Source organism: Schistocerca nitens, chromosome 5, assembly GCF_023898315.1.
Source record: "Schistocerca nitens isolate TAMUIC-IGC-003100 chromosome 5, iqSchNite1.1, whole genome shotgun sequence".
Classification (NCBI taxonomy): Eukaryota; Metazoa; Arthropoda; class Insecta; order Orthoptera; family Acrididae; genus Schistocerca; species Schistocerca nitens.
Genome location: NC_064618.1, coordinates 792,555,740 through 792,568,271, shown reverse-complemented (window position 1 = coordinate 792,568,271; position 12,532 = coordinate 792,555,740). Strand labels below are relative to the sequence as shown.

The window sequence follows — 12,532 nt, the reverse complement described above, 5'->3', positions numbered from 1 at the left end:
ATTAACGCTTTTAAAATTCTTTTTTTTTGGTAATAATGAAAAGGAAGTAAAAGTGTGTTGTAGATCACTTTAGTTCCTCAGATGCTTTGTGATCAAGGGACCGTTTGGACATAGAAGTTTATTTACTGATTTTGTTCATTGCTGTTACCATGTCGTATAGTTTGGATCCCTATAGTTGCAGAGCCATCCTGGGAGAAGTTCTTGAACTATAGCAAAGGCTTTGGGCTACTTTCAACAGCACTAGAATGGTGTGATCATTATTCTTGAACATCAAGCACTGTTTCAAACACTTACAACCGTTCAAAGTGTGTTTTCTCACCGGGCATAAGCCATATACCCTGCGCACCTGCACAGGACAGGAAAAAGTGATCCTGCAGTACGCGTCCGTGGAGCTGACTCAGGAACTCATGGACATGTCCTTTTCGAATGTCATACCCTCTCACAAACTGCGACGGAGGAGAGGTATCAGAAGTGAACGCGAGACATAATTTACTTTATATTCGTACGTGCGTTCCGAGTTCGTAGCGCCCGTACCGTTGTCCAGATTGTTTACTTCGCAGGTATGCTTCTGGCAGTGGCCTCTTTGGTTTGGCCGACCATCGTGGAGTTGAGACTGGAGTCTGCAGAGGAAGCATCAGCCAGTTTGCGATCAACACAGAGGGGGCAGTGCGGAGTGCTGGCGGCGTGGCCGCGTGTTTGAGGGTGCATTAGGCCTTGGCTGAGCGTCGCGGGCAACGGCTTGACTCTGGAGCGGCTAATGGGCTGTTGCAATGCTTCACCGGAGCTGGCTTTCGACGTGGCAGTGTGTGTCGTCTCACGGAACTGCTTGCAGCATTGAGGCGGCGAGCTGCTCTGGTGGCCACTACACTTCTCGGTGAGCCGCTTTATTTGTCCGTTACTGTTTGGAAGTTGTTCCTCAGTTTTCACCATTAGTGGTTAATGTCAAAGCTCATCTATCCGCAGTGTACTGTGTTCCTACACCACGCCGGCGTATTTGTTGCTTGATTTGGCTCGGTTGTGCCGGCCTTCTCAGCCCCTTCCAGTGTCTCACATTCTACAAAAACTTCCAAATTGCTTATTGGTTGTTGGTATTGTAATTTGCGACTTCTGTCACCGACCTGATGGGGGATCTTGAAGATAAAGTGCTCTCCGTTTCTGAGTGGGTCAGTGTAATCCTATTGTATTCTGAGTTCTGAAAAACTGTTATCTGCCTTTAAGGTTCAAATGGCTCTGAGCACTAAGGGACTTAACTTCTGAGGTCATCAGTCCCCTAGAACTTAGAATTACTTAAACCTAACTAACCTAAGGACATCACACACATCCATACACGAGGCAGGATTCTAACCTGCGACCGTAGCGGTCGCGCGGTTCCAGACTGTAGCGCCTAGAACCGCTCGGACACCACGGCCGGCTGCCTTTAAGGACTGCTCTATGCAACCGCACCATTTTCAGTTGTATACATTTGTTTAAAGGTGTAAGTGTCCCTTAAAAGTTGTTTAAGCTTGAGAAGTTGTTCTAAAATTCACATTTAGAGGTGCCACAAGATGTTTTTTCTTATATTTTAACCCACTCTTTAAAGATGTTTGAGAGCAATTTTTACCCTGATTTTGGATAGGATTTTTGTACACCCTTTAAAGGAGGCTCAATGTGAACTATGACTTTTGTAATAATTAGTTTAAATAAAACCCTAATGTTCCTCTTGTGCTCTTGATTCTGGTTGTGTTAGAGTTAAGTATAATCTCGACCAATTGCTACCACTAACTCGCTGATTAACAGAACAGCCTGTATTAATTCTTGTTTAGCCTGTTCAGATTCAGTCAACGTACTTGTGTAACATCGCTGATATTACTCCACTCGTAGCCCGGCGCCTAGGTCAATTAAGGGGCCGACACATGATCAACATGTCATATTTTGTTCTTAATATGGCGAGGAAGTTACCTTCCATCTAAATTTCGAGTGAAGTTATGAATGTATGTGCATGTAATTTTCAAGTATCTGAATTTTTCCCAGTTTTATTGCATTGAAAATTTTTAGTTAAATTCTTTTTTAATCACGCTCTCTTTAAACACTGGATTGGAATGTATTTTGCTATTCAGATTACTTAGCCTGCCCATACCATAATGTTTACCTAATTGTTTCAAGTTAAATTTTGCTTTAACTTACCCTTTGCCTAAAATTAGGAGTTGATTGTGTTTTGCTATTCAGATTCCTGAGCATGCCTGTAATATCATATTTTGCTTAATTGTTTCCAGTTAAATTCTGCTTCAATTAAATCTGTGTTTAAACATTGGATTTGAAGCTGTTTGCTATTTATATTGCTGAGTCTGCTTGTAAAATTAAATTTTGCTTCATTGTTTCAAGTTAAATCTTTGTTTTAGCTAAAGTACCTCTAAGCTTTTGTTCTGGATCCCGCTTGTACTACTCAGTCAGATGGTTGAGCTTGTCTGTTAAACAGTAAGTTGCTTAATTGTTTTATGGATGCTGCAGTGTACTGTGTACCGGCAAATAAAAAGAAAAAAATATATATTTTCGCTATATCCTCGACTTAGATCTGGCTCCACTCCAGCAGCTCGTGTCCCGCTATCCTATCATATCACAACTCAATAATTGATCCTGAGCAAGTGTAGTTCCAAATAAACTCGCAAATGAAGTCCCCATCTTCCCGTCCAGTTATAATAAACAGCACAGAGAAACTAGAATAAATGTAACATAAACGACATAGTGAACCTTTGGGACGTATAAGGTTGATCAATGGACCTGGACCGAGAAGTCTGTCGGGAAAGGAATTAACACTGAAATACATATAAAAACGCCACTGTGGTATAGGGAAAGAATCTTTGGCAGAATGCCCTGGGTTCTGGGTACAATCCCAGGCACTGCCTTTACTTTGTATAACATCATTAGCAATGGCGGTCGAAGACTTCTGGTATGAGGAACCACCATCGTTCTGCCAACGGTCTTGTCAAAGAAGGCGGTAGAGCGGAGAGGGGTTCGGGGTGCACTTTTGCCCTTGGGGTGGGAAGCTGCCCCTAAAAGCTGGAAGAATCAGCAAAGATCGATGACGTGACGATACAATAGGTAATGGAAACCAGTGCATTAAAGACACATCTACATCTACATGATTAATCTGCAATTCACACTTAAGTGCCTGGCAGAGTGTTCATCGAACCATTTTCATACTACTTCTCTACCATTCCATTCTCGAATGGCGCGTGGGAAAAAGGAACACCTAAATCTTTCCGTTCGAGCTCTGGTTTCTCTTATTTTATTATGATGATCATTTCTCCCTACGTAAGTGGGTGTCAACAAAATATTTTCGCATTCGGAAGAGAAAGCTGGTGATTGAAATTTCGTAAATAGATCTCGCTGCAAAGAAAACCACCTTTGTTTCAGTGACTGCCACCCCATCTCGCGTATCAAATCAGTGACACTCTCATCCCTATTGCGCGATAACACGAAAGGGCTGCCCTTCTTTGCACTTTTTCGATGTCCTCCGTCAATCCGTTATGTAAATCAGGAACAGCAGAGGGCCCACGACACTATCTCGCGGAACGCCAGATATCACTTCTGTTCTACTCAATGATTTACCGTCTATCACTACGAACTACGACCTCTCTGAGAGGAAATCACGAAATCCAGTCACACAACTGAGACGATACTCGATATGCACGCAATTTGATTAATAGTCGCTTGTGAGGAACGGTATCAAAAGTCTGGAAATCTAGGAATATGGAATCGATCTGAGATCCCTTGTCGACAGCACTCATTACTTCATGGGAACAAAGAGCTAGCTGTGTTGCACGAGAACGATATTTTCTGAAACCGTGTTGGTAATGTACCAATAAGTCATTTTCTTCAAGGTGATTCATAATGTTCAAGTACAGTATATGCTCCAAAATCCTACTGCAAATTGAGGTCGGTGATATGGGTCTGTAATTCAATGGGTTACTCCTATTTCCTTTCTTAAATATTGGTGTGACCTGTGCTACTTTCTAGTCTTTAGGAACAGACCTTTCGTCAAGTGAGCGGTTGTATATGATTGCTAAGAAAGGCGCTATTGCGTCTGCATACTTTGAAAGGAACCTGATTGATATACCATCTGGACCGGAAGACTTGCCTTTCTTAAGTGATTTGAGTTGTTTCGCAACACCTAAGATATCTGCTTTTATGTCACTCATGCTAAATGCTGTTCTGGTTTCGAATTCTGGAATATTTACTTCATCTTCTTTCGTGAAGGAATTTGTATCCACAGGGCATGGGGCTTGTAACTGAAAAAATAAATGTCGTGATGATCTCTCAATTGGCAAAAGATGGAGTATACCCCCTTTTGGATCTCTGGGAGGGGACTGTGAAAGGGATGAGGAGCCCATGAGAAATAGAATGAATAACCAAAGAAAGAGTAACGTTCTACGAGTCGGAGCGTGGAATGTCAAAAGTTTTACTGTGGTAGGGAACGTACAAAATCTGGGAGGGAAATGCAAAATCTCAGTCTAGATGTAGTGGGGGTCGGTAAAGTGAAACAGGAAGAAGATAAGTGTAATTCTACTAAGAGAAATGTAATGTCACATCAACAGCAGCAAAAAATGGTGTAACGGGAGTAGGATTAATGTTGAATTGGAAGACAGGGCAGAGGGTGAGCTACGTTAAACGTTTCAATGATGGGATTATTCTTATTAGAATCGACAGCAAACCTGCGTGAACAATACTAGTTAAAGTATACATACGATGCCCAAGCAAAAGATGAAGAGATAGAGAAATTTTATGGGGATATGGGGAACGGGAGATGAAAATCTAATTTTCGTGGGAGTTGGAGCGCTGTTGTAGAAGAGGGAATAGAAGGAGTTACGGGAGACTATGGGTTCAGCAACAGAAATGTGACAGACGACAGAATCGAGTTCTTAGAATAATTTTTATCCAGTACAGGCAACAGTGAATAGTTTTGGAAGGCGTTTGCATTGGCGTGAATACCTTTCATACAGTGTGTTCGTGCTGCTACGACCGTCACTTGTTAGCTTTAAAGATCAGCAGTCGCCTATTAGTCCGCTAGGGTGGTGCATCTCCAGGTAGGAACTGCGACATGTATCTCGACGGGACGAGCGAACTTTGAATGCCTCCGTTTAATATGAATGTTGTGCGGCATATTTTGGTTTCGTAAGCGTCTTGATCACAAAACTTAAATCATCCCATTGCTGTGACGACTGCCCCTGTCGACGTTCACGTAGGACAAATGCTTTCTCTTGTGCTTTCAAGATCAGCACATTCAACGGAGTTCGTTGTGGATTTTGGAGAGGTTATTGCTTTCTTCACACATTTAAGCTGCGTTGATGTGATTGTAAATTACCTGGACTTTCAGATAATGGAGAATCAGGTTTCTTTTCGCGATATATTTTGTAGTCATATTTGTTGTGGAAACGTTGGATTCACGTTTTCAACTGTTTTAGAATACGTGATATTGATACACTTCTAATGTAGTTGTCTTGGGTTTCAAGGGACGTATCTCAATGCTGGATCATGTTGTCAGACAATTCTACAGAAATTAATAATAGTTTTTCATATGTTTCTTTTCTCTGTCATATCGGGTGAGGGAGGAAAGCGTGTGGTCTGTTGAATTGTGTTTCTCCATGGAGCATATTATTCAGTGTGTGGACTTTCATTATTATACTGCACCAGAGCACAGCTGTAATTTGTACGACTTTACTATACTCCTCAGTGACCATTTTTCAACGAATCTTTCTACTTGTTCCATACCTTCACATGTGTTCATTCAAGAACTAAGTACTCGAAACGAATCCCATTCATTTTAACTGTGTTTAAAGCTGCGTTTAAATAGCCTGAATTGAACCACGCTCTCAATTATGTAAGACAAGAATTTTCAGCTATATAGGCAAATCTATGTCATTATGGAACTCCGAGTCACGTGCCGGTGTAGACGGAGTCATAGAGATAATTTCTGCTACCGCACAAACTAAGGGTTTTGTTTTCCGGATTATTGGGTAGTAAAAGGGTAATGTACCCGGTGGTTATAATTAAACTTTCCCTATTTAACACGTTGTAACACGGAAACTAACTACCGTACGAATACCAAACTTGGTAGCATTAATGTCCAGAGTATGGGCTGCATGATTTCCATGCGTCACAGCACCACCGTCCAGTTCCAACTATGGCTAGCAGGTTACATGATCCGTCATCGTGATTCATAGTCTCACACACCTAATCAGTCGCAGTGCACTTCTTGACGTGTCAGCATGAACTTCAACAAAAGGAGCAGGGCATTATTGGTGAAGCTCTGTTATCAAAACAAGAGTAATGCTGCAGCTGCACTTCGAGAATATCGCCGGCTGAAAGGATTACGGAAGGGCCCTCTCTCTCCACCAGCTGTGCGAAGTATGATGAAGAAGTTCGAATCAACTGGAGAACTGGGCGTCGCTCCGGGAGGAGGCCAACGACCGGTTGCACCACAGGTGGTTGATGAAGTCGCTGTTGCTATGGCACACAACGCTGCGCGCAATTCCTGATCGTCAGGCATCCTGTGGTCCACTGTACGGAAGGTGCTTCGAATGATTCTCAAATGGTATCCGTACAACGTCCGCCGGCCGCGGTGGTCTCGCGGTTCTAGGCGCACAGTCCGGAACCGTGAGACTGCTACGGTCGCAGGTTCGAATCCTGCCTCGGGCATGGATGTGTGTGATGTCCTTAGGTTAGTTAGGTTTAAGTAGTTCTAAGTTCTAGGGGACTGATGACCACAGCAGTTGAGTCCCATAGTGCTCAGAGCCATTTTTTTCGTACAACGTCCACATCGTACGGCAGCTTGCACCACAGGAAGCACAACGACGTGTTGACTTCGCTCTCCGCTTTCTCGCAAGGATTTAAGTTGACGAGGGTTGGCCCTGGACTATCCTATAGACAGACGGTCATTTTTCTCTGGCGGGTGAGGTGAACAGACAGAATTGCCATGTGTGGGGATCTTCACCTCCAATGACTGTGCATGAAGTTCCCCTATATGTTGAACGTGTCACTGTATGATGTGGCTCCACGGCTACGTTCATCATTAGCCCATTCATTTTTGAATAGGTTGGCGCTCAAGGCCCAAAGACGTGCAGTGTGACTCGCCAGCGTTACTGCGATATGCTTCGTCAGCATGTCATAACCTCCCTACAGGAATGAAACGCATTGAACTGAACAGTTTTCGTGCAAGATGGGGTCTCGCTGCACATAGCTCGTGAAGTTCACCTGCTTCTTCGAAACACATTTGGAAGACATAGAATTATCATCCGCTGTTTACCAAATATTTGGCCGGCACGGTCACCTGATCTCACTGCCTGTGATTTCTGGTTTTGGGGCTACCTGAAGGACAGGGTTTACGAGGGGGACATTCACGTATGTGCTGATTTGAAGCGCAGCATAGAGGTAGCCAGAAAACCTACGGACATGGTTCGTTGTGCTGTGGAGTATGCAATCCTGCGCTTTCAGACTCTTCTGGACACTGTTGGCGCCATATTGAGCCACGTTTGTAGCAGTAATGATACCGGTACATAATGGTATGATCTACCGTAGCAGAACATTAAAAGTGTTTCATTTGAATTGATTCTGCATTATTTTTCTTCCCCATGCCGTTGGCACTAATGATCCCAAGTATGGTCCTCGTACGGTAATTAGTTTCCGTGTTATAACGCGTTAAATAGGGAAAGTTTAATTATAACCACCCAGTATGTATGGTATTGGAATGAAATTTTCACTCTACAGCGGAGTGTGCGCTGATATGAAACTTCCTGGCAGATTAAAACTGTGTGCCGGACCGAGACTCGAACTAGGGACCTTTGCCTTTCGCGGGCAAGTGCTCTACCAACTGAGCTACCCAAGCTCGAGTCACGCCCCGTCATCACAGCTTCACTTCTGCCAGTACCTCGTCTCCTACCTTCCAAACTTTACAGAAGCTCTCCTGCGAACCTTGCAGAACTAGCACTCCTGAAAGAAAGGATATTGCGGAGACATGACTTAGCCACAGCCTGGGGGCCGTGAGTCCCTTTCTGGGGAGTTCGGTTGCGTGGTGCAAGTGTCTGTGACACCGGTCTGGCGAGTTACAGGTCGATAGTGATGAAATGATGATGACAATACACACACACACACACCACACACACACACACACACACACACACACACACACACGCGCGCGCGCGCGCGCGCGCACACACACACAAACACACACACATACACAGTCCCAAGCGGAGAAAATCACCTAACTAGCTGGGAATCGAACCTGGGGCCCCGTGTTCGAGAGTCAGCGGGGCTAACCACAAGACCACGAGGTGCTGACTGTTGAGTGGGAAATGGCATGTATGACAAAATCATTCGTGTTGCACAAATTGTACCTATGAGACACGATATCCTTCGATATCTATACATACACAGTCTGTACATGCATGAGGTGTACAGTGACGATTCTAATTTCAGTTTTGCCTTTGTGAAACATGGTTACCCCCTTTCTTCTGTTATGTGTATGACAGTCCTTCCCACTCTGAAACTTCAGGAATCACAATCAGATTGCGTTTACTTGCGTGTCGGTCAGATTTAATATAAAAGGGTAACATTTGATGGTCTAAAATCAGGGTCGTAATTTCATGTACATTCGCAGGCTAAAGTTCAGTGATGGAGGAGAGGCTTTCAAAATGGCTTACCCTTCCAATATTCTTCTCCGTTAACTTTCTGATTAATTGTAAGTACTTTTGTCCTGCTTAACTGGATTTTTTGGTTATTTTATGCACAATTCTTTTCGTAGTATTTTCAGTGGGTGTTCTGGTAGTATAATTTTTCTTGATGTTTTTCAGAAGTAACCTTGATTGTTTGTGAAAATTCTATAACATGCAAGTTTCAATTTTTCTATAATTTGCTTCTGGAAACTTGTGAGATTAATACATACAGTAACGAACATCACTGGGTACTGGACTAGTTATTTTCTGCAGAGGTAACAGCTCATAGGTGCTCATTTATGAGTTGATCACTGGATGCACTTGGTCAGCCGGCACGGGTGGCCAAGCGGTTCTAGGCGCTACAGTTTGGAACCGCGCGACCGCTACGGTCGCAGGTTCGAACCCTGCCTCGGGCATGGATGTGTGTGATGTCCTCAGGTTAGTTAGGTTTAAGTAGTTCTAAGTTCAAGGGGACTGATGACCTCAGTAGTGAAGTCCCATAGTGCTCAGAGCCATTTGAACCAACTTGACCAGAAATTACATGAGGTCGCTTATGACTCTAATATGTGACACGCTTTCATGTGTTGCAGTTCTGAGATCGCTGATAATTCAGTTAAACTGAGAAATTTTGATACGCAGAGCTGCGTGGTAGACTGAGTTTGTCACATTAAAAAAGTATGGTTTTTGATAACGTACATTTTTTTTGAACTGGGGGAGACATTATTTGTGAGTGCATTTAGTGAAACCTTTGAGAGATGTCAATATGCTAACATGCCTGTAACTCTCTCATGTGGAATACGGTGTTGATTTTTTGATACTGCAGAAATTAATAGCTACATGCAATGTATTAATGAGTTGCTGAGGAGATGCTATTGTTGTGCCCGGCAATGGATGGAGTGTGGAAATTGTGGTATTTATCTTCAGTAATAACTGTAGTACATGTGAGTACTGTGAGCCATTACAAATTGATTATCTAGGTACTGAATTAGTTCAGCAGATCTTAAGATCTTAACTTTGACATTGAGCCTATAGGTCTGTATAGACTGGTTTTGTGTACTGCCACATTGTTTATCGTATTGTGACACTTTTCTACGGTCAGTTGATGTTTTGTGAAGAGATCAGATGAAATGGAGAGACTGGTATATTTGCTCAGTACTTGCTAACACTGAATATATTGAGAACAAAAGCTTTCATCTGTGTTTACAAATTTGTTTGGATGTATTTCGTTACAGGCGTGGTTTGTTGTCACAGATTCAGTTGTTGCTTCTAGCTTGAAAGTGTTATGAGTGTAGTTTCGTCGTTCGGTGAATTATTCAAGTAAAGTATTACGTATTCTGTGAATGAAATGGTGTGTGTAGTTGAGAATTGCATCTGTACTGTTTGTTTGAGAACACTCGTGAAATATTTCGTGAACAATTCACAAATCCAGGATTGCTGCCAAAGTAGTAAAAAAGCCAAAATTATAAAAACATAAAATAATAATAACCACAATCAAACAAAAAGTGAAAATATAATTCAGAAGTTGATGAAAACGACGTCTCTAACTGTAAGCGTAACCTTAAATTTTCAGTTCTAATTCGAGAACGGGTTGCAAACCTTTTGGGGACAATTACTGTTAGCCCGAAAATGTCATGCAGGTGGCTTTCGCAACAGAGAGGTTTTAAAGGTAAATCTTGTCATTCTGTGCATGAGTACTTTCACTTGAAACCTAACCACGTTTCAAATGTTCGAGCATTAAGTGCAGCTGACATAGAAAACTCTGTTAAGCATTGAGAGTATCTTTTTCAACAGGTTGTGGATGGCGAAGATGACCGGAAACTGTATTGTATGAGTAATGAAGCATGGTTTCACGTTTGTGACCATACGAACAGCCTGACTAATCTCTACTGGCGTACCGAAAGCCGTCAGATTCTTTATCAAATTGTTCTTCACAATTAAAAAAAAAATTCTATTTGTTATACGATTATCGGCCGGATGTTATTTGAAACTGCAACCAGTACAGACGTTTATTTCGAGCTCTGTTCTCAGTTAAACGATTTGGAAAGGCAGTACTACTTTTTACGGCAGGATGGAGCTATGTACCATACGCCTCGTTAACCAGTCACATATCCACGGAGCTTTCACAGAAGAACGCGCTATAACCAAGTTCTGTGGCCGCCTCGTACGTCGGTCATGCTTGATTGTGATTGTACCTATAGCGATAGTTAAAAGGAAAAGTATCCAGAAGTCATTCTAAAAGTATACTCCAAATGAAGGAGAACGTAAGCCGAAGTGTTGGAACAACCAATGCTACAGTTTCGCATAAGGTTAGTTTGAATGTGATTTCACAAGCACAGAAAATACATTTGGTCCTGGGTCAACGATTTCAAAAAATGTTTTATGTTTTTAAATAAAATTGTTTTTTCAGCGACTAAATTATGTACTGTAGGATGCAGTGCAGCTTGTGTCTTTGACATACCTGCACTTTGATTTGGATCTACTTGCCTGTTTGATGCTATCTGCAATGAAAACGAAGTACACACAGCAGAATCCTAACTGTGTGATGCACAGGAACACGTCCACGATCCATCTGAAACGAACAAGAGCAACTAAATGAAAAGATTTTCCGGGGCTCGGTGAAAGCGACTGGCCCGTTGCCCCTTACTGTACAGACTACCCACATAACTTATTAGCGCCGCGGGCAGCCGGTTAAGGCGTAGTGAGAAACCAGCTGTGGTCACATTATGCATATGTATTGTGATATGATTCTCACCAATTTACCACTCTGTTCATTAAATATCGGTAGCAATCATCTCATTGACACTAGATTGGCTGTTCCTGACAGAAAACTTGTTATCTCTGTGAACTAAATATTAATGTATTAAAATATGGTCCAGGTGTAAAATTACATATCCTTTCGACTACTACATAGTACGGCTTCAAATTTCCTATTTCTTTGAATAATGACAATTTTGCGAATATTCTCCAACTTTTATGGGCAACAGCTGATATGAGCAATCCAATTTGTTTTAAATCAAAGCACTGCGCTTCTTGCAGCCAGACACTTTTTAGAAACAGTCTATTGTTGCAAAAGAACTATTTGTCTAAACTGGAGGTCAAAATACCTCGATTCACACAACTAGTTTCCCACATGAAACACTAATTTAATTAATATGAATGAATTAAAATATCAATATGGCAACATTCATTGCTTTTCAGTCACGATGACTAGACAAAATCTGATTTCAGAGCCAGAATCCACCGATCGAATGCTATCCTTTGCTGTCCATGATTGAAACATACCACTAGATATGTATTTTGATAGTTCTGTAATTTTTTTCAGATTTTAGGAATAAGTAATCCTGGCGTCCAGCCAGTTTAGCCTATACCTTACAAATATGAGCTACGTGCTTAAACCGGTACGCAATGAGACACTTCCATTTTCACTATCATCCGCTTAACCATACAGTAAATTCACTTTCAGCCTAAATTCTCGTTACTCAGAACGTCAGCTGAATTAAAAATCACGCCAACATTAAGACATATAGCTTTAACAGTGACGTCATGACCCACTGATTAGGAAGAAGGTAGGTAATCTGAAATGAGGAGTGTGTCAGGCTAGGTACACTGTTTACGTGTGTGTGTCCGTCACTAACAAGGGGAGGCCGCCAATTGTGAAATTCAGATTCGATTCATACTGCGCATAATAAAAGCTCATGGCCAGAGGTGTAATGTGGCAAAGCATCAAGATGCACTTCTCAGCCGTTGTCGAGAAAATCGACAGTTAAAAGAAACCGTTGCGGTGAAATACTCTCTACGATTAATAATTTTCTACAGCGTCGTGGCGCAGTGGTAAGCGCACGGGT

At 42.2% G+C, this 12,532-nt stretch overlaps 1 protein-coding gene across 2 annotated transcripts in view; it reads right to left on the bottom strand.

Moving 5' to 3' along the window:
• The window catches only part of LOC126260023 (proton-coupled amino acid transporter 1-like), a 447,322-nt gene that overhangs the window by 56,663 nt on the left and 378,127 nt on the right, over positions 1-12,532 (bottom strand). For both annotated transcript variants that reach the window (XM_049957187.1, XM_049957188.1), the window contains one exon: positions 11,172-11,256. In XM_049957187.1, the coding sequence (XP_049813144.1) occupies positions 11,172-11,256 (85 nt within the window). The remainder of the gene's footprint in view (positions 1-11,171; positions 11,257-12,532) is intronic.